The 27766-nt window shown below is 42.1% G+C and overlaps 1 protein-coding gene across 3 annotated transcripts; it reads left to right on the top strand.

Annotated features, from left to right (window-relative positions):
- The first annotated feature begins 159 nt into the window (after positions 1-159).
- SECISBP2L (SECIS binding protein 2 like) lies at positions 160-27559 on the top strand. Of its 3 annotated transcripts, XM_083371015.1 has the most exons (19): positions 160-440; positions 4183-4221; positions 9772-9950; positions 10540-10864; positions 12561-12693; positions 13446-13669; positions 13778-13802; positions 14544-14656; positions 15514-15645; positions 15995-16078; positions 17043-17210; positions 17942-18083; positions 18955-19124; positions 19272-19398; positions 20415-20577; positions 21788-22008; positions 23597-23751; positions 24665-24881; positions 26496-27559. In XM_083371015.1, exons 3-19 carry the CDS (start codon positions 9838-9840, stop codon positions 27173-27175), a joined length of 3192 nt encoding a protein of 1063 aa, XP_083227141.1. In that variant the 5' UTR covers positions 160-440; positions 4183-4221; positions 9772-9837; the 3' UTR covers positions 27176-27559. The 3 variants fall into 3 exon arrangements, with proteins under 3 accessions (XP_083227141.1, XP_083227140.1, XP_083227142.1); XM_083371014.1 differs by lacking the exon at positions 4183-4221; XM_083371016.1 differs by lacking the exons at positions 4183-4221; positions 15514-15645.
- Positions 27560-27766: the final 207 nt, after the last annotated feature.

Here is a 27766-nt window from a genome sequence, read left to right on the forward strand (position 1 = left end):
CCGGCTCGGCGTTGCTTAGCAACGGCGCTGGCGAGGGGCGGGGACCTCCGCGGGGCGAGAGCGCATTTAAAAAAACGAGCGCTTTCCAAGCGCCGCGGCCCTGGCCGGCTTCCGTCGCAGGTGATCTTGGCCCCGCCTCCTCCTCTTCCTCCTCCTCCCGCTTGGCTGCTGCCTCGCCTCCATCTCTTGCCGACGCCACTGGCGTGACCCGGCCGGGCAGACGGGAGCCGCCTCAGCCGCCGCCGCCGCGCTGGGTAAGAGCGGAAGCCCGTCCGTGAGGGGAGAGAGGGAGCCATGGGGGACGCGGCCTGCCGTGCCGCGGCCGCTTGTTAGGAGGAGCGCCCTCGCCGCCGCCTGAGCAGGAGAAGCCGAAGACCCCCCCTCTCCTCCTCCTCCCCGCCCCGCTTGCTGGAGCCATGGACAAAGCCGTCGGGGGCCAGGTAGGAAGGGCCGCCCAGCAGCCCGCCGGGGGGGGTAGGGTGAGGGGGTTGCTAGGCAACGGCTGGAGGGGAGCGGGGTCCCTTCGGAGGAGGGCGGGTGGGTGGGCTCCCCCCTCCCCGCCGTCGTCGTCGTCTCGAGGAAGGCAGGCGCGGCTGCGGAGGGCTCCTCTTGCCCCAGGAGCCTCGGAGGGGAAGGAAGGGGCGAGCAGGGCAGCAGAAGGGCCGGAGGAACAGCCGCCAGCAGCGTCCAGCGCCTCGCTGGAGGAACTAACGGGGCGGCCAGGGGGACTTTCCAGGCAGCCCCGGGGGGGGAGGGCTTTTTTTTAGGGTACGGGAGCTTTCCAGGCCCCGGCCGGAGAGGAGGAGTTGGGCGGTTGCTGCTGCTGCTGCTTGAGGGTCCCTGGGCTTTTCTCCGGCTGCTCCCTTAGGACTTTCCTGGGCTTCACCGGCGCGATGCTGGCCAAAAGTTTGAAATGGTCGAATTAGCTACTTCCTGTCCTGGGGCAGGAAAGAATTAGTTGTGCGGACAGGCAGGAGAAGGAGGAGAAGGAGGAGAAGGAGAAGGAGAAGGAGAAGAAGAAGGAGAAGAAGGAGAAGGAGATCAGGAGGAGGAGGAGGAAGAAGAAGAGGAAGAGGAGGAGGGATCCAGGTTGCTGGGGACTGGAGTAAAAGAGGAGTAAAAGCAACGGAGTTGGAAGGGACCTTGGAGGTCTTCTAGTTCAACCCCCCCCCCTTCTCAAGCAGAAAACACTACATCAGGGGTCCCCAACCTTGGAAACCTTAAGACCTGTGGACTTCAACTCCCAGATGCTGGCTGGGGAATTCTGGGAGTTAAAAGTCCACAAATCTTAAAAGTTGCCAAGGTTGGGGACCCCTGCCCTACACCATTTCAGACAATGGTTGCCATTTCAGAGTTAAATGTATGGGCGCAGGAGGTAGAGGGGGGGGGAAGCTCCTTGGGACTGAGCCTCTGGGCTAGTGACTTGCTGCAAAAGGAATAGAGATACTACCAGGCCTGAGTTTAGTTTTCCTAAAAAAACTGGGTTGCTCACAGCTGCTGTCACTCCAGGAATTGAGCCTTCCCCACCTATTCTGAGTGGCAAGTTTGAGGGTGGGTAGAGAGAAGCTTCCCCCCCCCCCCAGCAGATTTTTGTCCTGGAAGTTCAGGTATTTCTCTCCTACATGACAAATTGTTTGTTGGATTAGTGTACACAGAAGCACTAAGCCTTGTGGAATGGTCTTCGGTGTAAATATGATTTTTCAGGAACATTGAAGGATGTCTTGCTCCCTCACTCAAAATGTTGAACTTTCTAAACAACAACTGCAGGTTTTTTTAGAAAAAGACCCACATGATTCTCACTCTAGGGACTGTGTGTGTATATACATATATGTATATATACATATATGTGTGTGTGTATACACACACACACACACACACACACATTGGAAGTTTTTGTGCATTATAACATCTGCTCTTTGGAAAAGTTAGTAGGGAACTCGGTTAAAAAACAGTTAATGGGAAAATGCAGGATTGTGGGACTGAATCCCTAAGGTCTTTAGTGAAATGGTTATTGGGCAGATGGTATGTTCAAGCATCTCTGCAGGCTCACAGGAGACAAACTGGAGCCTGAATTCAAATTCGAAGATGGGACATTAGAGAGGCTATTGCACTGAGTAGTTAACACTGGGCTAGATGAACCTTCACAGGCTTGATGAAAGACAATTCTTTCACAGTGGTCACATACATTGTTTATTGTAGTTAACCTTGGTTTAGTCAACCCAGCTGCATTTGCACAATCCTTTGGATCATAAACAAAGCACATAGGCTGTGCTCACATGCTAGGATAAAATGTGGTTGCCTAGCAAGTGACTGAGGTCATCCAACATATCCATATATATGTAAAGCTTCCTGGTTAATAATGAGATAATTTTTATAATTGCAGTTGCTTGTAAATAACATTCAAATTGTAAGAGTAAAGTCAAGTTGTGCTTGTGCTTTGCTGTTGTTGCCCTTGTTCTACAGAACATCCCCAACCTATTCTAGATACACCACAGGCTGTTCACCTAGTCCCCTTTTGTTGATGGTTAATGGTGCTTGGTCATCACCATTCTATATTTTATATTTATATGCCGTATAGCTTTAATGTTAATTAGTTTTGAGAGCGGTAGTTTGGGTTATTGTTATTGTAAGCTGCTCAGAGTCACATTGCTTGACTTTGGAAGCTTTACAAATCTAGTTAACACACTTCTGGTGATTTAATGGATTTCACTGGCAGTGTTACAGGAGTGGATTCCCATCTTCATTTTTTCCTTTTGATTTCTCTCTTTAGCCTACTGCCTTGGAGCTTAAAATTAAATCTTCATCTCAAGAACTAGCCAGACCTATCTCTATTTAGTTTCCAAGCCCAATCACCTGCTAAGATGGCTTTGTTTAAGAAGGTTAATGTTTTAAAGAAGGTGTACTCTTGTTTTCTTTGTTAACAAGGTGTTTATGTTGTATTCTATAATGTTTAGGAAATTGTTTACTCGTTCTAATTAAAAGCAATGTGTATCCAGCACTCTGGGCAAGTTTGTGAATTAAAAATTTAAAAGCCTATAATGAAATTCAGAGGCTAATTTCCTCAATTGCTTTGAGTGCTGTATTTATTTGTGTCTTTTTGGGGGGTGCCCATGTCCAAATGGTCATAATAGAGTTTGGATGGTGATAGAAGAAATATGTGTGTGTGTGGGGGGGGGGTGTCTGATACTTAGTTTGAAGGCAAGTTTTTATTTGATTAAATGGTGAGGGCCAAGTTAGGGAAAAATGCTCTGAAATGCATGGTATGCTACTACGGTACTGGTCAGTGCAGATCAAGTTCTTTATTCTTGTGCAGCCTTTAATTAGAGTACTCTCATCCCCAGGATGCAGAACCCAACCCTCTGAAGCATATTTTGAAATTAGGGATAGGAACGAGGAATTACTCCACCACTATTTTTTAGCTGAGAGAGTTGGTCCAATTAATAAGGCAAGCTAATTGAGGATCTAGTTTACTCAGCATGTTGGTTTATATAAGGAACATGGTTAAAAGCATAGGAATCTGATTAAAGTTTGAGTTTTGTACCTGTAATTGGTCACCTTGAAATTTAAAACAATGGTGGCAGTAAATGAAAAATACCAGAGTTCAAAGTGATCAATAATGAACCATTAATCTAACATCCTCAAACAAAATTAGTTTGATTCAAGTGTCCTGGCCTAATTTTGTTTTGTGAATTGATGTGGCCAGTATGTATCTACAGTCCTTTTGATTTACCTGAAAGTAAATTTTGTTGAAATAAAATTAGCACTGGGGTCAATTTATTTTAATTTTTGTATATTATGTGTTGTATATAGTGTTTTAATTGCCCTGTACACCGCCCCGAGTCCTTCGGGAGAGGGGCGGTATATAAATCCAAATAATAAATAAATAAATAAATAAATAATTTGTACACTATTACTTCTATGTGACAGCCTCAACATAATATTAAAAAAATACTTCCTGTTAACAGATTAATGCGATGTGTAAAGCTTTTTTTAAAAAAAAATAAAGGGGAAAAATTCAAAGTTTAGCTCTATCTCTTATTAGCTGAATGTTGAAAAATAAGTTCTCAATTTTTGGCAAGCAATTTGCTCTAATCACGTTGGTCTACAGACTATAATGAAGCTTATCTAAGTTACATGCCTCTAATTACAATGACATTGGGTTTCTCTTTCTGTGACTGCTAGGGACAGACAGAGTTGGGATAAAGATTGCATAACTTAAAGGTATGGGGAAGCTAACTTTTTATTTTATAGTTTTTCCTTGGTATATCTCTGGTTAAATTCTGTGACATGTTGAACTGTAAATGGCAGGCTACAATTATAAGAAAAATCTGCTATTTTTATTGCCTCTTTTATTTAAAAGAGGATATATATTGTATGATTATTAAATATACTAAATACAGAGAGAACAAATTTGATGGAGACTAAAAACCAGGACACTATGAACTGAATTCACTTTCTCTCATTCCTAAACTGGAAAGTCAAAAAATCGCAAGGGTCAGTCAGCATTTGCAGTGTACAAGGGTTATTGAAAAACTGATAGCAAATAACCACATGTTATCTACAATGTGGTCTTTAAGTGTCCAGGAATAAAATTGGTATTATTACAAAATGTAACATGTGCCCTAAATTGTCCCTTGTTTGGAAACACCCTGTTTCATGTGAGAACAAATTGCAGGAGATGTTTAAGTTGGAGGTTTAAAAGTATGCTTACCTAGGATACAATCTCCCCTGCTAGTTATCTCTTCTTGAAGCATATAAGTCCTTTGGGCAATATATTCTACTATAATATATCTTAATAAGTATCACTTTATGAAACTGGTTAGTTTACAAATCAGAGCTGCAGAAAACAGGTTCTTGTCCTGGTGCAGCTGGAATCTAATTGGATTCCTAAAGCTTTCTTGAAAATAAGCTACACAATGCTGAGGGTTGTAAAGGAGATGGAGCATAGAATATAACTGCACAAATACTGAATTTTCAGCATAACACAGGGCTGAAATTAGATCCTTGATCCTGAATGTCTTGTAGTACCAGATCCCCAGGATAGGATTGCATCCTTAAAGTTGCTGGTAGTTCTCTCCTTATGACCATAATTTATCTCTAAATTATGATGATAAATCATGGCAGTTATTAAGCGGGTCATCATGTAACACGCCTGACTTTACTGTCTTTTTTGTGGTGGTTAAGTGAACACAGTGGTCATTAAATGAATCTGTTTTCTTCAATGGGCATTTTTTTAATGGAAACTGGGCATAAGTGTAGAAATGATGAAAAATGTTGAAAATTGCAGTCATTGACCACAGGACACCCCAAATGGCCATGAATGTGAGCTGGTTGCCAAGTGTCTAAAGTGCGATTATGTGACTGTGTATGTGTATATCCATTGGAACTCAGGAACTGGGTTGCAAGTAGCTCTGCGGAGGTCTGTGGTAACGTCAAATGGTTGCTAAGTGAGAAATAAATTATCAGTAAATCAGGTTTCATCCTGATTTAACTCAAGACCCCATTTGAGTTACCTGTAAGCACTCTTTTCGCTCACTTCATAATCTTATCATATACTCTAGAACAGGCATGTCAAACTGCCGGCCCATGGGCCAGATGTGTCACGCCAAAACCATGACCACCCCATTGCCGGCAATGGGGAAAAAGTCGTGATACGTCGTGCGACATCGCGAGTTTGAGATGCCTGCTTTAGAGCAGTGTTTCTCAACCTCGACCACTTGAAGATGGGTGGACTTGGTGTAACAAGATGGTGGGTTTGTTGTCACTGTGAGTTGGGGGGGCACGAAGGGAAGCTCAGCCAATCACATATTGTGCTTTGATAATAACGGTTCATTCATTCGTTCAACTCCCAGAATTCTCCAGCCAGGAGAATTAAAACTATGATACTAGTTTTAATTTTTTCCATTATCCCTCTGATTACCCCGTCAAAATCATTTATATTTTACCATTTTATTGACAACATATCTCTTAAGTATGATCAACTTAATGTGTATTGTTTGCTCGTGTGTTCATTTTGTAAAAATGAACTTTTTCCCCCAAGAAACATCGTGCCTCTCAAACTTTGCTTAAAAACATCCTTTTTCAACCTGTCGCATCTTAAGGCAGAATCTCATGCAAGATGACCACGCTGCCTTTGCTAATAACTTCCAATCAGCTTGCATATCCGCCATATCTTAACATTATAGGGGCGTAGCGTTTTCTAACTATAGCTACAGCTGCTTTTGTGGTTTTTTTTTCCAAAGCTCCACTGAAAATAACCAGAAAGTGTGACATCTTGTGGAGCTGTTCCTAGAAGGCTCCCTGTGTTTTTTTTTTTAAAAAAAAGACAAAAAAAAACCCCTGACATTTTACAAATTCTTGAAAGAAAACGTGGCTCAGATCCTTTCCAGTCACTAGCCAGGGTGAGTGCAGCTTCGTTTTGGGTTCCAAACATAACTTCCTTGCATCTGCCTTATGTTTTTTAACACTGGGCCCCTTCAGCTACTGCCGTTCTGGCCGAGGCACAGCATGGCTTCTGTTTCATTGGGTGGGGATAAATATCCATTACTTGTCTTTTTGTACTTTGTAGTGCACTAACTTTACCAGCCTGTTCCTGCTAGTGCCATCTTCTGCCCCTGCAGCTGCTTAAAGACCACAGTGCCTTTTACACAGAAAACAAAGAGGCCCTTTATGCACAATATGCTGGAAAATTGGGCAGGGTAGGGCAGATATAAACAGTTGTACATTTATTGGAGTAAAATGAAGGCCACGCACGTCTTGAAACCCGGCGATCTGAAAAGGAAGTATTCGGCCCAAGCGACAGAGTAGATCATCTATTTCCTTTATTTTAGTGGGCTCCGGCAGTGTACGGGGTAGTCCCTTGGCTTAACAACTGTTCATTTAGCAACTGTTTGAAATTGCAGCAGTACTGGAAAAAGCGATTTACGGCCAATACTCGAACTTAACAACTGTCACAGCATCCCCACAGCCACGTGATCCAAATTTGGGTTTTCGACAGCCGGCATGTATGCCAGAAAGGTTGTGGCATCCTGCAGTTTTATGTAATCACCATTTCTGACTTTACTAGCCAGCTTCTAACGAGCAGAGTCAGTGAAGGAAGAAGCCCTTTTTAAATTTGAATTGGCAATTAAATGAACAACTGCGTGATTCACTTAACAGCAGCAGTGATTGGCTGAATCGTCACAAAAAAGTCATAACATCGAGCGCGACTTGCTGAACCACCACCTTGCTTAGCAACGGGAATTCTGGTCCCAGTTACGGTTGTAAATTGAGGACTGCCGGTACATTTTATTTCATTTTTCCCGTTTCTGAGCTCTCCCATCTCCCTCAAAGAGAGGGAGCTGTGTGCATAGAAAAATCTCTGAAGAAGCATCAAAGGCAGGGAAATTACTATTGCATTGTAAGTCGCTTAATATGCAGATGTTGAAACAAAAACAAAAGGTAACTTAACCCCATTAAAAACATTTCAAGCTTGTAGTCACATGTTAGGGTAAAGTCTAGTATTATGGGTGTTAGTTGAATCCTCCCCTCTTATCTGATTGTTTTAGATTTTAGATTTAGATGTAGAGTATTATGTTTGGTAATGTGTACATGATGGTTGTACTTGATGGTTTTAATTTTGGCTACAGTATTACCTCACCTTTTTGTTTCCTAATCCTAGTAATTATGCTTACAACCTCTGCAGATAATAAAAGTTAACTATTGTTGCAGTTCTACTTTTTAATTCAGGCCCCCTTTTTAATTCAAATTGGCAATTAAATTACAAAACATTATTACAGACATTTATCTTCCACTGTCGTAAATTACTTCTGAAATCTCAGTAGCAAAATTGAATCCATTATTTTTGTTTTTCACAGATGCGTTTAACAGATTTGTATAGCAATTTTTTTAATGTAGTTTTTGCATAAGACAGCTGGAGAATCAGCTAGAATGATATGTTTCATGGCTTCATCTTTTACTCTGTGTAAATAAGTATTTAAATCTCATCACCGTGTTTTTATACTTTGAGTGTGACTGAGTGTAGGTCTGCTGAGCGTGTTATCCTAAGCAATATACCGGTAGTTGTCATCTTTCTGGTCACTATTCCTGCTGAAGTAGACTCTAAAATTATATATCCGGTTAGCCATTCAGTCACAATATTTTTCAGTGTTAGACATATCCTGGGATGAAACAGCAATAGCAGTTAGACTTATATACCACTTCATAGTGCTTCACAGCCCTCTGTAAGTGGTTTACAGAGTCAGCATTTTGCCCCTAACAATCTGGGTCCTCATTTTACTGACCTTGGAAAGATGGAAGACTGAGTCAGGGTCAAATTCTGGCAGTGAGCAGTGAGTTAGCCTGCAAATAATGTGTTCTAACCGCTGCACCACCACAACTACTAATGCTAACCAAATGGGGCACAGGTTTATGTTATCCAGATTTAGTTTTGGGAACAACCATAATTAGAGGCACCAATTGGGGGAAAATGTTTAAGCTCTTCACAAATAGTATTTGTGGTATAAAGCTAGATGGGAAGAAAAGCCAGCATTTTTACATTAATAATTACTTATTGTAAGATTGCTTATAATAGTAGCTTTAAGAAAATTAGGCTTCTAAGGATAATGTTTAATCATAAGTGATTACAGTTAATAATGAACATCTCGAACTGTAATCATTTTATTTTTTTTGCAATATGAAAATAAATTGTCCCTGGTTAGCTTAAGGAACATAATGATTAGGTTGGCAGGATATCCTGAAATGCAATCCAGCTGACCAAAAGTTAATCCTAAGAGTGCTGTGTGAACTCACTCCCTATGGTTGGTTGATGACGCAGTCTGTAAATCATGGGTATAGATATACACATGAACAGAAGGAAATGTAATTTGAATGGTTTTTTAGCTAAAAATCTTTGGTCTTAAACTTTGGTACAGGCTACTGGCATGTAGCTTGCCATTCTTTTGATGAGAAAGGAGCAGATCTGCTGGGCAATCAGATTTGCTGAGTGTTTCAGTAAACCAAACGATATTCGCAGTGTACAAAATGCACTTCTGACAAATTACAGGCAGTCCTTGACTTACAGCAGTTTGTTTAGTGACTATTCAGAGTTGAAAAAAGTGAATTATGGCCCTTTTTCACATGACAGTTGTGGCATTCTCATGGCTACATGATTGAAGTTCAGGCACTTAGCAACTCTCTTATATTTATGATGGTTGCAGTGTCCCGGGATCACATGATCCCCTTTTGCGACCATCTGGCAAGCAAAGTCAATGGGGAAGCCAGATTCACTTAACAACCCTGTTATTAAATTAACTTCAGTGACTCACTTAGCAAATGTGACAGGGTGGCAAAATTCACTTAACAAATGTCTCAGCAACAAAAAAAATTGCGGTCGTAAGTTGAAGACTACTCGTAAATCACTGGAAACTTGTGTAATAAATATGGTTTTGAAGTGTTTGCTGCTTTAGCCAAGAGTGCGTGCTTTCTGCCATGATGAAAAGTAATCTTTTAATTTGGATGGCATATAAACACCGTAATATACATATACATATATGAATATTAATAGTAAACTACTAAACCCTCTGTCAAAACCAAAGCCAGATGTAGGTTGTGCCTGTTGCTAAATCGCAAAATCAACGTCCTGTGATGATAAGAGATCTCAAACGGACTCATTTTGCTTAAATAAATTGCTTAGATTTAACAAACAGCGAACTTAAAAGCTTAACATGCCAATGAATCCTTATGACCCATTTATGTATGAAGAATCCTGTTCGTTTTGTTTTTCCCTTTAAGAATGTGAAATTGTCTGCTGAAGTGGAACCGTTCATTCCTCAGAAGAAGGGGCCCGATTCACTGGTGATGCCCATGGCGCTGCCTAATGATGGTGGAAACATCAGTGGCGTTGAGGCCACTCCGATTCCCAGCTACCTGATTACATGCTACCCGTTCGTTCAAGAAAACCAATCCAACAGGTGATTAAATCTATATGTTAGAAAACCAGTACAAGTTTAATTTTTTATTTCTGTTCCTGGTTTTACTGGGGTGCTTTACAGTATATCTCTGTTTGGACCAGGATAATTTAATTTGTCTTGTTTTCTGAAATGTTGGGGGCGGGAAAAAATCTAAAAACGAAGGATGCACACTTTTGTTGTTGTTGTTTGGATGTGCATTGAACTCACTGGGGTTCTCTTCTAAGTTGCATGACTGTTACAACCATGTAGTTGGAGAACAAATTATTTATTTTGAGAAAGGGTCTTAAAACCCTTTTGTCTTGATTATTAATAGTATAAAAGCGATCAGACAGAAACTCTGGCAGAATTTCATGTTTCTGAGGTTATACACTGTAACAATAACATTCCAGTATTGGCATTGCCTCTATTCTTCCCCCCCCCCCCCGTTTTTATTAGAATTTTTAGTACACCAAAAGTAGGCAAAATTCAAAGAAGATTCCTGGAAATCCATCAGTCTTAAAGTTGCCAAGGTCGGACACCCCTGCTTTAAACTGATTTTATAAAAATAATTGCAGACCTAACTTGGATATTTTTTCCCCATTTATTTCAGACAACTTCCAATGTACAATAATGACATCAGATGGCAGCAGCCTAACACAAACCCCGCTGGACCGTATCTGGCTTATCCCATTATATCTACTCAGCCACCAGTTTCCAGCGAGTATACCTATTACCAGCTGATGCCGGCACCTTGTACTCAAGTCATGGGATTCTATCATCCCTTCCCAACACCTTACTCTGCGCCCTTTCAGCCTGCAAGTGCCATAAACACAGTCACAGCACAATGCACAGATCGTCCGGCCCAACCAAGCCAGACCTTTCCGTTATGTAGCCCCAGGAGCAGAAGTACCAGCAGAGGATCAGTGGTGCAAAAAGTAAGGTCCTTTGCATTTCCGAAACACTTTAACAACCCACCAATGAGAAACAACAAGTTGAACCCAAATGTACTGCTGGGTACATTATTATACATAGTCCTCGACTTACGATCACAGAATTTCTGTGTCTCAAGCAAGGCAGCTGCTAAGTGGGTTGCGTCTGATTTTACTCTCTTTTTTGCCACGGTTAAGCGAATCCCTTCAGTTGTTAAGGGGAATTCCCACGGTTATTAAGCAAATCCATTTTCCCTCATTGACTTGGCTGGTTGGGAAGGCTGCAGATGGCAATCACATGTCCCTAGGGCCCTGCAACTGTCCTAAATACATGCCAGTTGACAAAACGCCCAAATTTGCACCTATTGACGTGGGGAATGCTGCGACGGTCATAAATGTGAGGATTTAGAAGTTGCAAGTCACTTTTTCCCACGCTGTGGTAACTTTGAGCAGTTGCTAAATGAATGTAAGTCGAGGGCTACCTGTACTCCCCCCCCCTTTTTTTGTATCTTGCTAGGGTGGTGATGAAAAAAGATGTAAAATTCAAGAATTTTTTCACATTTTTTTAAAAAGTCCTACACTGGGCAGCATAAACACCTTGGAAAAACAGGTGGAGCAATGTTGCCTAGGCAGCAGTCAGACAAAAGAGACGGGCGCCTCCAGTAGTTTAAGGGTTAGAAAGAAACTTGGGAATGCAGGAAGTTTGTGTCTTAGAGATTTGCAAGGTTTTGTTACAGTAAAGTACAATTCATCTCCTCCCTATTTATTGTCTGGTTTACTTGGGAGAGCTGACCACGTAGACATGCCCTTTTCCAGTCACCGAATTTGCGCGTTTATTCCACAAGGCCGTGAATGGAGCTTACGGTGGCCATAAAGCTCTCAATGTTACCTAACACATATCCAGAATGTATTTAAGCGTTTCCGCCACCCTCATGTTTTTCTCAGCCATTTCAAATTGTTTTCTTCTTGTTAATCTCTTAACATCTTTCGAGCAGAGATCACGAGGGATTAACGCGATTTGCAGGTCACTTAGTAAAGGCCGGTCACTAGGGGTCATTAGCTAAACAGTCTGTCCTTGGATTTCAGCGGCCAGCTCGCTTGCTGCAGTGGCTAAACATAAGAAGTGCAGTTGTGCCTTAATGCGGAAACCAGCTACCTTTTAAGTTACCAATACTCAGGGGAGTCTAAAACTGAAAACAGTTCTTGTTTGTTTGCTAAACTTGTATACCACCCATCCCAGTGGTGCTCTAGAGAGCTTACAGAGTTGAATAAAATGTGCTATAAAACATTAAAACAATAAAGAAGGGCCTTAAATTTAAAATTCAGTTAAAAGTAAGCAGAAGGGAGAAGTAGGGAGCCAAGTACACAAAGGCATGGTGTGTGTGTGTGTGTGTGTGTGTGTGTGTGTGTGTAGTTATCTACTCTATTAGCCACCTCCAAAGTGCTACGTTCCCATTTGGACCCCAGGCGAGTTGACACGGCCAAGTCTTCAAGGCCTTTTAGAAGACAAAAAAAAATGGGGGCAGATAGACTAACATTCCATAAACTAATTCAGAAGTAACAAGATAATGACTAGAGATATGTGATATGTGATATCTATCTATCTATCTATCTATCTATCTATCTATCTATCTATCTATCTATTGCCTAAGTCATGTCAATTAGCTTTATCTGTTTGCTTGGCTAATCTTTCAATCGGCAGCAGCCATCTCAACCCCACATAAAGAGCAAAAGGCCTCCAGTGAAAAACGTTGCTATCCAGAAGGAAACAAATTCTTCGGGCCCAGAGAACAGACCCAAAATTGTCCTATTGGTGGATGCTTGTCAGCAAACAGGTATGGCAATAATGTGTTTAATTTTTATAATACAGCAGATCTTTTTTCTTACACAATTGGAAATGTTATTTTTAAGAAAGAAAAGCTTGCTTTGATGACTAGATCAGCCTTCTACACCAGAGCTGTGAACAGTGTTTCCGTCAAACTATGATACTTCAAAACTGTTGTTTTATTTGCATTTTTATTTTGTAAAATTTGCTTGCTGGCCAACTCACCATCCAGAGTGACTTAATGATCTATTACTATGCTGCTTATACTCTTTTCGTTCAGTCTTACATAGCAACACACACAAAAGAAAGGTACTATTTTTCACATGTATTATTTAATGTTCAGAAACCGCCATTGGTATGCTGAGCATTGTATAAAACAGAAGTCACTTGATTCTTCCAGTAAGAGGAAGAATTTCCTCTTCCAGTAAGACGAAATCATTAAAAAAATTTTTAAAAAAGAATAACAGTGAAATCCAATTCAATGGTGTTTGTCTAACTTAGAAGCTTTGTCCAGGTGACCACCAACACCTGCTTTCTCGAGAAGGAAGTTGCCCATTAAATCAGGAGTGTCCAACCTTGGGAACATTAAGACTTGGGGATTTCAACTCCCAGAAATCTCCAGAACCAGGAGTGTCCAACCTTGGGAACTTAACTGGCTGGGGAATTCTGGAAGTTGAAGTCCACAAGTCTTGGAAGTTCCCAAAGTTGGACACCCCTGCGTTAAACCCTTGTCAGTTCCTGAGATTCTCTTTGGCTTTGCAGACTTCCCTTCAGAGATTGCCAGCAAGTCCCTCTCGGAGAGCGCGAGCGGTCTGCACTGGAAGCCGAGGGGCAGGCGACGGCGCGCCTCCCACCCCGCCGAGTCCTCAAGCGAGCAGGGGGCCAGCGAAGCCGACATTGATAGCGACAGCGGCTATTGCAGTCCCAAGCACAGCAACCAAGCAGGGGCAGTGACATCCAGAAACGCTGAATCGGCCGGAACAAATGTAGGTAGACGTCTGAAAAATGCAAGAGTAGGAAGTGATATTAGATAAGCCTATGTAAAGTAATCTCTCCAACATTTATTTATTTATTTATTTATTTATTTATTTTAGATCAAAGAATCATCCGTACACCCAGGTAAAGTTCTCTGGCTTTGTACATTTGCAGCATTATTTTGTGGGTCTGTGTCCCCGGGTGATGGATACGTTTTGTCACTTTAACTGATTACGCCTTTAGCTGATTAAATTCTACACCCTTAATCTTTTCCACATTGCAACGTGTGTAAATACTGTCTGTCTGTTTCTGAATGTGTCCAGCTTTTTTTCTCCTCAAAATATTTTGTGAATAGTGTCGGGATGCTGCTTTTTTTAAAAAAAAAAACATTTAGTAATTAACATTTCAGTAATTCCTGGTAATCTGCCTCCTCTTCCATTTTTTCCCCCCCTGGGTCACATTTTCCATGCCTGCAGTCCTTAAAGATTGCAAATAAGCTGAGAACCTCCTTGTATCCTTATGCTAAAAATTAAAACAAATAGAAATCTGTTCAACTAGAAATGAAATACATCATATATGAAGAGCAAATGAGGACGGTAGCTACCGTATACTGCATATTTTAAGATTGCTTAGTGTCTTTAAAGAAGGAAAAGTTGCAGGCAGACAACTCTGAATCTATATTATTTCTTGTGATGTAACCATGTAAACAGGCAACGCTAATGACATGAATAGACATGCTGGTTAGATCCAACATCTAGTTGGTTTTCCTTAAAGATGGGGAGTTTGGTTTTTTTCTGTGTGGAAAAAAAATGTGACGTGTAGTCATTGCATGTTTTTCTCTTGCACATGTTATCTTTCCCTAAACTTCTGTGATGCTTTTCTCAGTTGGTGCCAGCTGGGCCAGCGTCACTTCACAAGCAACTCAGAAGAAGCCTTGGATAGAGAGAAGCTCTTTCTCCAGAGGAGGACTGCAGCCTGAACATCAGCACGATTCAGAGGTAGAGTAGATCCACCGATCTACTTCAAGCTTTCTTTTCAGATAGAAAAATACTGGGAGCAACTTTCCGTTGAATACTTGGTGAGATGTTCCGTTGCATCAGTCTGAAAGCACTATACTCCACCCGTTCTTCCCATTTCCAAGATTTTAGGAACTTTTAGCTCGGACTGCAACAAACTATGTAGGGCTGAAAAATAGATTGTTGCAGAATCCACTCACCAGTAAGTTTACACAACCTCAGTTAATGCATTTTTAGATTAGAAAGAAATTTGCTTTTCCTTTGCAGAGTTTTACTAGAGAAATGAAATTCTCCAGCTATTAGTCTATTCTTTCATTGGTACATCTCTGGTGAAAGATGATTGTAGAATTCATTGGCAATCTGCATACGTTGTTAAACGTGTCAATTTTATTGAATTAGTTTCCTATTAAACTGGGTTTAGGCATATGGAATACGAACAAGCTGATGAAATATTGGCTGCATGAATTAGTATTTTAACTTTTTGTAATGCCACTCCGTTTACTCTGCTCTACTCTGTAAAGATTGTTCAACTTTTTATTGTCATTATTAGTCACATTTCGACAAATCACATAGATCAGGGGTCCCCAACCTTGGCAACTTTAAGACCTGTGGACTTCAACTCCCAGAATTCCCCAGCCAGCCGTGCTGACTAGGGAATTCTGGGAGTTAAAGTCCACAGGTCTTAAAGTTGCCAAGGTTGGGGACCCCTGACATAGAATAGTTAGATTTTCCCCTGGCAGAGAAGATAGCTACTGCATACTTTGTGTTTTACACGGGCGCTTTCATACTGCAATTTAAAAGGACAGTCCTAATATGTTTGTTTTTATTTGCTTGTATAGCCTGGTTTTAAATGTAGAGGTCACAGCACATCTTCAGAAAGGAAACAGAGTTTGCAGAAGAAAATTGAGAAACCAGTAATCACAAGCCAGTCAAACAAAGTAGAGCAGAGCCCTGAACTGCTATATTTTGGGGTAACTCTTTCATTAATCTTGTTTATGACAGCTTTAATTCACTAAGACAAATGGAGATTTTGAATTGATTGACAGCTACAGTTTACTGTGCCCTGCTTGCTGATTTTAAAACATTAAAAATTATTCTTCAAATTACTAGTAACATTTTTCAATTTGTTTTCAATATATCCTGGCATGTGATAACACTATTATTTCCTGCAAATTCCAATTAGTTTCACGTTTATCCCTTTTGGTACTATTCATATGCATTTGCCACTTTCCACCAATCGCTAGCTGAGTAATGCTTTCCTGCAAAATACAGACATTTTGTCCTGTGAATTGCAGTTAATTTCCCCAAATTTTTGTTCAGGATGAAGAAGAGTTCCCAGAGCTAAATTGCGATCGTGGACATTCCAAAGTTAACAACACGCAGCTGAAGCACGCACCCAAAATGGTAAGTGACACTATAATATTTGGGGGATTGAACTCTTGATGAGGTTATTTTTCTTTTTCAATATAGGGTGGCTGATTTTTAATGAGCAATAAAAGTGAGTGGAACTGTTCCTTGGGAACGCAAAAAGCATAGACTGGCATTGCGAAGAACATAATATTTGATTTCTTAAGATCCGGATTTTCCGTTTAAAGCCGATTGCTACCGTATTTAGCTGGGAGACCACAGGCAATATCAGGAGTGAATATTCTGTAGCAAGCCCAAATCCCACAGAACATGCGAATGTAGTAACCAAGCAGTGAGCTTAGCCAGCGAGACTTTACCATACCTTAACTATCTGCCTATTTGGGGAAGTGCTCAGAAACACATTTGCGTGCAGCACAAACCAGAATCGAGAACCTGCAGTCTTTCCTCAATCAAATCATGGTTGCTAATTGGGAGTGCCTCTAAATTCAGAATTGTATTTTATTAAGTTACATAAGATTTTAAGTATAATTAGAGACTGTTAGCGGGCAATTGTATATTACAATTCAAATTCTAGCTTTATTGCAGCCTCTTATGGAGTTGTGTAACAACAGAACTGACCATCCAGTTAGGAAAAACACTATGTTGACCTAGATCAGGGGTAGGCAACCTTGGCTCTTTTCTAACTCGTGGACTTCAACTCCAAGAATTCCTGAGCCAGCATGGGGGAACGATGGCCCCTTCATGGCTTGTGGACTTTAACTCCCAGAATTCCTGAGCCAGCCACGCTGAGAGGAAAGGGAAAGGTTTCCAAGCTGAGTCGTGCTGGCTCAGGAATTCTGGGAGTTGAAGTCCACGAGTCATAAAAGAGCCAAGGTTGCCTTACCCCTGACCTAGATAAAGGAGCAAGAACAGCTCTAAGAAAACAGAGCTGCTGTTCATGCTGTATCTCTTTTTAACACTGCATCGCCTTTGTGCTTCTCACCATACCCTCTTTTGTTAGTTGGATGGTCTTCCTGAGAATTCTCCAATCAATATAGTGCAGACTCCGATTCCGATCACCACCTCTGTTCCCAAAAGAGCCAAAAGTCAAAAGAAGAAAGCTCTGGCAGCAGCGCTGGCTACAGCCCAAGAATATTCAGAAATCAGTATGGAGCAGAGAAAGCTTCAGGTCTGTTTTAACAGTCTAATTGAAACGCATTCTGGATTTCAATCCAGGTGGGCAGATTGCAGTGCTTGAGGCTGGGAAGGGCTGCGTGCAGGTCCCTGAACCATGTTACTCCTGTGCCTAGTAATCCTGCAGGGAGGTTTCCTGCACTAAATGAAAGGCTACACTTCCTTTTGAAAGTTTGTAATCTCGTTTTCTATTTATCGTAGCTCAGGTAGTCCTCATTTAGTGGCCAGAGCATTGAAGAAAGCGATTTATGACTGTTTTTCACACGATCGCCGCAGCAGCCCCAGGTCCGGTCAAAATTTGGACGCTTGGCAACTGATTCATATTTACCACGGTTGCAGCGTCCCGGGGTCCTCTGATTCCCTCTCGTGGCCTTCTGACAAGCAAAGTCAGTGGGGGAGCCAGGTTCACTTCATCACTCTGTACTAACTTAACAATTGAAGCAATTCACTTAACAACTGTGGCAAGAGAAGTTGTAAAATGGGGCAAAACTCACTGAACCAACGCCTTGCTTAACTTTGGTCTCAATCGTGGTTGCAAGTCAAGGACCACCTGCATAGATTCCTTAATGAGTCTGTTCCTATAGTAAAACTCACTGCTAGCCTCGCCCTCACCACCTCCCCCCCCCCTTTTTTTATGGTCAAAAGAACAGAACGGCCTCCGACACTATAGAAGCCAGACGACCTGGTTGAGACGATAACTGATCACCTTTGTCATCCCGAGTCTAGGAAGCTGTTTCAAAAGCAGCTGGAAAGAAGAGTAAAACTCCTGTGCAGTTAGACCTGGGCGACATGCTAGCAGCGCTTGAAAAACAGCAGCAGGCAATGAAGGCTCGTCAGATCACCAATACCAGACCCCTCTCGTACACAGGTCAGTGTGTTTCACTTCCCCGCCCTTGGTAGCCGCGCAATTCTCCAGCATCTCTTCCATCAGAGAGAACTGGTGTAATAACTGCATTGCCTCCTTTGGTCAGGAATCCTTTAGAACAGGGATCCCCAACCCCCGGTCTGTGGACCAGTACCGGGCCACGGCATGCTAGCAACCGGTCCGCACAAACAAGCAAAACCCCATCCGCGAAATGCAGGCAGCATACAAAACCACGCCCCCTCCGGTCCGCGGAAAAACCTCTCTCCACGTAACTGGTCCCTGGTGCCCAAAAGATTGGGGACCTCTGCTTTAGAAGTACAATGTGACACCACTCGGTAGCCCAGATGCCTTTGCCATGGATAAATGGTGGCTACGCTCCATGCAAAAACGTTTCTTTGAACCTTGGAATGCAATCGTGGTTGAGGTTTGATGCCTCGCACTAAGTCAGAATGCTGCTTATTGCACAACTCCGGATATTGCGATTTGTAGACCATAATCCTGTGGTGTGGACCAAGGTAATAATGGTGTTGTATGACATTTGGTGAGGGTTTTTTTTTAGAAGTTATCTAAAGGAATTTTTTGGTAGCTTGATTCTTCTGACCAATACAAATAACATTACCTATCCTTATAAATCTGGTGTCCAGCATGTTTCTAGTCTTCCCCGTGATTACTTCCTTAGAACAGCAGGTAATCTCCAAACGGCAGCATCTCACTGCGTAATGCCCTCGTTTTAATCTGCTTTTAATTCCTGTGAAGGAAAAGGCATTTTAAAGACAATGGAGGATGTGGGAGGAGAGTAAATCACAGGGGAAACACCCATTTCCCCCCCCAGCAGCGGCAGTTCAGCCATTGCACACTCTTGTTTTATCTTCAGTTGGCAGTGCAGTTCCCTTTCACACCAAAGAATCCGCCAGCCGAAAGTCCTTCTCCAAAGGGCAGCCATTGGTGGGTTGTCTTAACCCTTTGGATTCCACTAGCCCGAAAGTAAAACGCGGGAAGGAGAAAGAACTCTCTAAGTTGAAACGTCCTACAGCACTGAAAAAGGTAAACGGATTTCCTAAAGTGGAGCTTCTATTTTTACAATATCAGGGGTGGGCAACTGTGGCCTCCTGGACGGCCTGTGGACTTCGACTCCCAGAATTCCCGAGCTGACAGAAATATTCACAATACCCTAATTGGGTTTTCTTTCAGATTATTTTGAAAGAGAGGGAAGAAAAGAAAGGACGTTTATCAACAGATCACAGCCTTTTGGGAGGCGAGGAGGAGGAAGAGGCGACTCTGACTTCCAATCAGGCAGAAGAACTAACATCTCAAGAAGGTTAGATCAACCTGATACATGTCTTTGTGTTAATATGTGGAATAGCCGTTGTATGACCAAACACATGTTTAGTGGGCTTTTAATTCAGTAACTATTGCCCTGAAACCTTCTGGATCCAGTTGTTCATGGGAACAATGGCCTAAAATAGTTTATTGCAATCTATGGGGTAACATTCCACCACACAAGACTTTAAATTGGCGAACAAGAGGTGGAGTATGACTGTTCTACTCATTACATCTGTATCTGCTACACCTCTTTCTTAACTCATTTCCTGGGAGTAGGTTTTAAAAAGACCTTTGGATTTTCTGATACTGGTCTATGAAGTAAAGGTAAAGGTTCCCCCGCACAGGCGTGCTAGTCGTTTCCAACTCTAGGGGCCGGTGCTCATCTCCATTTCAAAGCCGAAGAGCCAGCGCTTGTCCAAGGACGTCTCCGTGGTCATGTGGCCGGCATGACTAGACGCCAAAGGCGCACGGAACGCTGTTACCTTCCCACCGTAGTGGTCCCTATTTTTCTACTTGCATTTTTACGTACTTTCCAACTGCTAGGTTGGCAGAAGCTGGGACGAGTAACAGGCGCTCACTCTGCTACGCGGCACTCGGGATTCGACCAGCCAAAGTGCCGACCTTCTGATCGAGAAGCTCAGCATCCTAACCCACTGAGCCACTGCATCTATGAAGAAAGACGTGTCAACTTAGTATTTCTGAGGATTATGATGAGATGGAAGTAGAAATAATGGACACAAACGTTTGACACAAAGTCCATCCTTTTGAGTGCCACCTGTGGGAGAAGAGCAGGCAGAGCTGGGGGAGGGCGGAGTTAAATGCATCATCAGTTTAGAGTTCTTGGGTTGCCAGTCAAGTTGGCCCCCTTCCCCTGAATTCCAGTGACTCTTTTATCTAGTGCCAATTTCATGCTGTTAGTTAAGAAGATTCCCGTGTATACATTTGAATAAATTTTCCATGCTGCAACTTTACAAGCGTACGACTGGGTTTGTTTTGTCTTGTCTCTTCCAGAAACTGGTCTGAGCGTGCCAAGCGACACCTCTCTCTCTCCAGCGAGTCAGAATTCTCCCTACTGCATGACTCCCGTTTCCCAAGGATCGCCTGCAAGTTCCGGGATAGGAAGTCCCATGACATCGTCAACTATAACCAAAATTCACAGCAAGCGATTCAGAGAGTAAGCTTTTTAAAGACAACAACAAAAACCTTTACATTCTGTAGGATTTTTTTTTCAGAGGGAACCAATTGGCTTAAGTAGAATGGACTTAAATTCTTACAGAGAGGCCTTTCTGTTCCACCTAAATAGATTCTAGCTTTCTGGAGCATAAGGTACTCAAGCTCAGAGAGAATTGCTTCTGGAAGAAAAACTTTGGATATCTTTAGCCAGGCATCTGTGTTGTTTTGTAAGAAGTTATGCAAATGCAGGGGACTGGTGTTGTCCCAACAAATAGAAATGTTTGGCATTGACTCATCAAATTAAGCAGATTAAAAAGTATCTGTAGCTGAAAGCAACAGGAAGCTTCTCAAAGTCTTCGTCTTTATTAATGCCTTAGAACTGAAAAACATGCATCAAATATACAGTACGTGCCAGACACGTATAGAAAAAAATGTTCCTAGATTGGTTTTTTTTAAGACAATAGGATTCATCAAACGACGTAGGGGTCAAGGCTCAGGGGAGATGTTTCATTTTTATTTATTAAATTTATTTGCTGCTCATCTCATTGCAAGGCGATTGTGATGATAAGTACTGACTGCTTTCCTTATTCCCCGTCTTACTTCTTACCACCCATTCTCCTGTCCTTCTGCATTATGTTTCACTTAATCAATGCATAATCTTAACAGGATTATTTCTGATTATCTATGGAGATTCTCAGTCATCCAGGCCACGGTTGTCCCAAAGGTGCTTTTTTCAAAAGGCAACTGGACTTTGTTTTTCCTTGAAAGTCGGAGAAAAAGTCCAATTACATTTTTGAAAAAGCAACTTTGGGATGAATTCTGATGCTTTTGTAGCTGGAACTACTTTGCTTCGTGCAGCATCCATGCGGTCTGTTTGCAAATAAGACAATTGCCCCGTTTTTGGAAAACACTGGGAATAAAATAAGTTTCAAATAGTATGGAGCATAGGGAGGCTAAGAAAGAGTTGAAGCGAAGGGGGAATATATAGGTAGCACTTAGTATGTAAGAAACACAGCTAACAATGCAGAGCTCTTAAACACACTCGTACCTGTACTTTTTTTAGTCATGCCTCTCAATTTGTGGCAGATGGAATTAAAATAGTTTCAGAGAGAGAACTTGAAAAAAGGATGTATGCTTTTTTTTTTACAACATAACAGTTGCAAATCAGCGTTGCCGAAATGTGTCTTTTTGCTCCCGTCCTGAATGTCCAGGTACTGTAATCAAGTTCTCAGCAAAGAAATTGATGAATGCGTGACTCTCCTGTTACAAGAGCTTGTCAGCTTCCAAGAACGAATTTATCAGAAGGATCCTATAAAAGCCAAAGCCAAGAGGAGACTGGTGATGGGGCTGCGGGAGGTCACCAAGCACATGAAGTTAAGCAAGATCAAGTGTGTAATTATTTCTCCCAACTGTGAGAAGATTCAGTCCAAAGGTATACATGACTCTTAATGGGGGTTCTCTTCTCTGACCCGCTTCCCTTTTTAACTAGGATTATTTTGGTGTTTCCTGATTGCTGCCTCCTGTATATTAAAGACTAACTGCCATTTAAGGTGGCATGTCCCTAGATCACTGAGCAGGCCTTAGGCTCTTCCCTGTTGCAGCTCTCACCTTCTCAAGGAATTCCACCCCCCAACCCCCCCAGGAGATTCAGAAGACTATTAGGGATGGTTTTCGGCATGACACAGGTACTGCAGTTGCAGACAACATTAAAACGTTCCTGCATTTCTGGGGTTAGGGGCAGGGGAAGACAATTCTACTTGAGACTACTATCTTTTAAGTAACTGTCTACCTCAGGCTTTTGAACCAGGAAGACTTAATTTTCTTTTCAAGCACCCTTCTTGCCGCTAAGTTCTCGAATAAGAACAATTGATTATCTCACTATTGAACAAGCAGCATTTTGAAACAGGGAAACAGTCTTTTCCTTTCCTGCCTGGCTGTAGATGGTGCACTTGAGTTGCAAATGGTGATTTTCATTTCCTGGAGATGACATTTAGGCTCTTCCATATATTATGCATCAGCAAATATTATTTGCAGCAGGGTAAATGTTTATGGGCTACAGCAGATGGCAGCACCCAACTATGATCATGATGGATCCCCAAGACTAAATTAAGTCAGAATTGCTTATTGCTTGGATGGAGAAATCATCAACATTCTCAGGACTGTAGCCTATATTGGGAATTTTTTTTTTTAAAAAAAAAAGAAATTCTGGAAGAAGATGGTGGCAACAAATTACTGACCCTCCCAAAAGTTCATATATATGGTGTAAGAATTTCACAGAATTCCCCACCAACAATGTTGGCTGGAGAATTCTGGGCCTTGAAGTCCACACATCTTAAAGTTGCCAAGGTTGAGAACACTGCCTTAAGGAATCAAATTCAATTCCAGAGATCAATATTTGATATGTTTTGAGGTACCTTCACATTAGTGAAGTGTTTGCTGATACTGTGGTGGCCCAGTGGTTAGCATGCAGTACTGCAGGCTAATTCTGCAGACTTCCAACAGTTCAGCAGTTCGAGTCTCACTGGCTCAAGGTTGACTCAGCCTTCCGTCCTTGAGGTTGGGAAAATGAGGACCCAGATTGTTGGGGGCAATAGGGTGATTCTGTAAACCGCTTAGAGGGGGCTGTAAAGCACAGCGAAGCGGAATTGCTACTTTTGTTTTTTAGGCAGCTTCGAATTCATCTGGTTTGCATGTTTTGCATGCATTTTGTGTGATTTTTGTTTGACTAACAGTAAAATTTTACTGAAAACTGTCCAAAGAACTTCAGTTTTTTTGGTGATTTAGACCAGAGGTCTTCAAACCTGGCCCTTTTATGACTTGTGGACTTCAACTCCCAGAATTCCTCAGCCAGGCAGACTGGCTGAGGAATTCTGGGAGTTGAAGTCCACAAGTCATAAAAGGGCCAAGACTGAAGACTCCTGGTTTAGACTTTTTAATAGATAAATAAAATTAGTGCATTTACCTCTGACTCATTGTGAGGGAGTTCTTCATCTTTTTTTTTTTCTTTGACGTCCCTCAAGGTGGACTAGATGAAGCTTTGTATAACGTAATCGCCATGGCTCGGGAACAAGAAATCCCTTTTGTCTTTGCCCTCGGCCGCAAAGCGCTCGGCCGCTGCGTGAACAAGTTAGTTCCTGTCAGCGTGGTGGGCATCTTCAATTTTTCAGGCGCTGAGGTAAGAGCTTCTCAGTCAACTCTGGAAGGATGGAGTCCATTGTCCGTGGCACCCCTAAGACAGCCAACGACGCCTGAAAAATAAATTCATTCTTTTTCTATGTTTTAAAATAACCCAAGTTACCTGATCTGTATCTGCCATTTGGGTGGCTTGTGTTTCTTCCCAAATCTTTCAAGTGGGTTTGGTGCTCATACTCATTTCCATACACACAACTATGATATATTCTATTTTTTTTTAAAATAAAAATAAAAGCTGACTTTTCCAACCCTGATGTAATCAAAGGGGCATGTATATGTACATTTTTTAAATACTTTATATTTATATAGAGCCAGTTTGGTCTAGTGCAGAGGTAGGCAACCTCGGCTCTTTTATGACTCATGGACTTCAACTCCCAGAATTCCTGAGTCAGCTGACTCAGGAATTCTGGGAGTTGAAGTCCATGAGTCATAAAAGAGCCGAGGTTGCCTACCCCTGGTCTAGTGGTTAAGGCACCAAGCTAGAAACCAGAAGACTGAGTTCTAGTCCGGCCTTAGGCATGAAAGCCGGCTGGGTGACTTTGGACCGTTCACCAGGACACCTTGAATCCTAGTCCTGCCTAGCCATGAAAGCCAGCTGGATGGTGTTGGGCCAGTCCCTCTCAGCCCAACCCACTACAGGGTGGTGGTTGTGGGGAAGATAGGAGTAGGAAAGAGTATTGTGTGCGTTTGCTGCCTTGGTCAACTTATAAAAATAATAAAGGTGGGATATAAGTACTTAAATCCTGAAACAGTTTTATTATTTTTATTTTTTTGTGCATTGCATGGATAACACATAAGGGGAAAACAGACATGAAACCTTCCAAGAACGCAATGCAAACGATCTGGAAGCATCTGACGGTAGTTTTCCTTCTCTGAGTGGGCTCTTTGTCTTCTAGAACCTCTTTAATAAGCTGGTCTCTCTGACGGAAGAGGCCAGGAAAGCCTATCGAGATATGGTTTCAGCCATGGAGCAAGAGCAGGAGGAGGCCTTGAAGAACATCAAGAAGGTGCCCCACCACATGGGGCATTCCCGGAACCCTTCGGCAGCCAGCGCCATTTCCTTCTGCAGCGTGATTTCAGAGCCCATTTCAGAGGTGAACGAGAAGGAGTATGGTAAGCATATCTTTCAGAATCATGTTTATTCTTATGCTTTCAAACATGACTTTATCTAGTCTTCCCTTCGTTTGTAGCTGGATTGTCTTTTATAATGGCAACCGTATGTTTCATCTCTTGACCCAATTTACTTGATAACCTCCTTGGAATGTTAACCAACTCCTACAATCTGGCATTCTGGATAGTCTGTTTAGACAGTGAGGACAATCAACCAGTGGAACAGCTTACCCCCAGAAACTGTGGGCGCTCCATCACTGGAGATTTTTAAAGAAGGGGCTAGACAGTCACTTGTCTGAGATGGTAGAGGTTCTCCTGCTTGAGCAGGGGGCTGGACCAGAAGACCTCCAAGGTCCCATTCTATTCCTATTCCTATTCCCATTCCTATTCCCATTCCTATTCCTAGTCTAGTCTAGTCTAGTCTAGTCTAGTCATGTGTCTGATACTAGATATCATAGAGTCTGCCAGGGGTGGGCAATGGTGGCCCTTTTACAGCCTGTGGACTTCAACTCCCAGAATTCCTGAGCCAGCATTCTGGGAGCTGAAGTCCACAGGTCGTAAAGGGGCCATAGTTGAGGCCGCTTTGAGATAGGACAACCATGGCCTGAATTTCTGGTCTTTGGAATCAGGAGTGTGTAAAAGAAAGGAGAGGATGAAGAGAAGTCATTTAAAAAGCCAGCATGGCAGCCACAGTTGTGTGACATTTTTACATTTTTACATTTTACATTTGTCTCTTGTGGCACTTGTAATGAAGAGGGTGGGGCTTGCTGACCCCTTTAACTTTCTGACCCTCTCCCTTGCCGACATCCTTGCTTGGAATATTGAAATGTAAGCTTTTGTTTAGGCGGATTAAATTGGCTCTGTATTCAGTCAGCTGCATAAATCTGAAAATATTATTTAGTAAGCTTTTTTTAATCTTTGGAATACAATACAAAGACTGCAATACCATAGGGTATTGCAGTCTCATAAAACAGGCTATCTCTCAACTAGCTTCCAGAGCAATTTGTAGTCTGAGAATAAAAACAAAAAACCCCCAAAAAATTAAAGTAATAAAATAGGAGGCTAAAAACATTAAGATCAGAATGATTAAAACAATTAAGGAGCAGTAGGGTATTACACCATAGCTTTCTTTCAAATGGTCTTCAGTATGTGGTTGCTGATTTGGAAACAAATAGTTACGCGCACATAGGCTAAACTTTGTCTGTTTTCACATACAGTTTTATTCCTGGAAACAATAGTTTGCATTCTTAGAATTGCATCTTCCCATACCCTTTCTTCTTAGGTTTCTACAGACAGAAGCATTTTTTCAAAACATTTTAATTATTAGCATTTAAAATGCTTAACTGGACAATAGTCTCAATTATATTATTTTGCAGCATTAAGCACTCGCTCACAATGCATAGAATTTGTGTTCAGTACTGTCAACCACAGCACACTGGAAACAATTCTTTGTTTTTGTGACCTGTAAGAGCACTTCAGTCACTGTATTGTTCAAAGCTTTTCCTCGAACGGAGATGATACTGCCTAGATGTACTCAGCAGCTTGTTTAAAACAGAAGCGTGCTTCTCCTGTTGTTTTATGGCCTTTCCCCAAACATTCTGCATTTCTTTCCACCAGAGACAAATTGGAGGAACATGGTGGAAACCTCAGATGGTTTGGAAGCCTCTGAAAACGAAAGAGAAGCGGCGTGCAAGGTTGCAGCTTCCGAAAAACCTGGCAAGCCTCATGCCGCTGCTGGTAAGCCCTTGTCTCTAGCTGCCGTTGGCCTCATCACGGTGGCGTCCCACGGTAAACCACTAAGTGGGAAGGAGGAAGCAAAACCAGATGACAACCTGGAGTGGGCCTCCCAGCAAAGCACAGACACCGGATCTTTAGATGGCAGCTGCCGGGACATTTTGAATTCTTCCATGACCAGTACAACCAGTACTCTTGTGCCGGGGATGCTTGAAGAAGACGAGGAGGAAGAGGAGGAGGAGGAGGAGGAGGAGGAGGACTACGCCCATGAACCCATCTCAGAGGAAGTTCAGCTCAACAGCAGAATTGAATCGTGGGTCTCGGAGACTCAGCGGACTATGGAAACCCTTCAGCTTGGAAAGATCCTCAGCGGGGCAGAAAACGAGAAGGCTGAGCAGAGCGAGGAGGAGGAGGAGGAGGAAGCGGAAACGCCTGAGCAAGCGGAGTTGGTTCTTGACAACGAGGAATGGACATTAGACCAGGCTATGAGTAAAGCCCAACAGAAACCGAGTACCTGCACCCCCAGCGATACAAAACACACAGACTCGAATTATATACCGTGAACTTTAAGACCAGTCTCAGGAAACCTCTTACTATTTAAAAAAAAAAAGAAAAAAAAGAGAGAAACTAATTGTTGTAAGGATTGCAGCCATTGCTTTGTGTGCTTCATCTCGGCGGTTTTTGCACTGTGTAACATTTAATACCCGTATTTAATTCACCTCTTTTTTTTTTGGTAGCGCTCTTTATTACTTCTTCATCGAGACCTAGACGTGTGCATGTGCGATTAATATTTATATCTTTTCTTAGAACAGGCTACGTGCGCTAAAACTGTCAATGGGCATCTTTTTTCGTATGAAGAAACTGATTTGCACCTGACCATTTTTTAAGGCAAAACTGTTCTCAAACTGAAAAAAGGAAAAAAAAAATCTTACATATTTTTGACTGTATTGACCAGTGTTGGCTTTGCTGTGAACTTCTTTGGGAGGTATTTGGCTACTTGAGTACCTAACATTAAGCCAGAATGATGTTGTGTTTTTTTTGTTTTTACTCAAGACTGTTAAAGTGACAGAATGAAAATGTCTTCTGAGAAAAAGGGCTAGAAAGATGTATACTAACCAGTCACTGAATCAGTGCACCTTCTTAATAGTAATTTT

This window comes from Vipera ursinii (assembly GCF_947247035.1).
Source record: "Vipera ursinii genome assembly, chromosome: 11".
In the NCBI taxonomy this organism is placed as follows: domain Eukaryota; kingdom Metazoa; phylum Chordata; class Lepidosauria; order Squamata; family Viperidae; genus Vipera; species Vipera ursinii.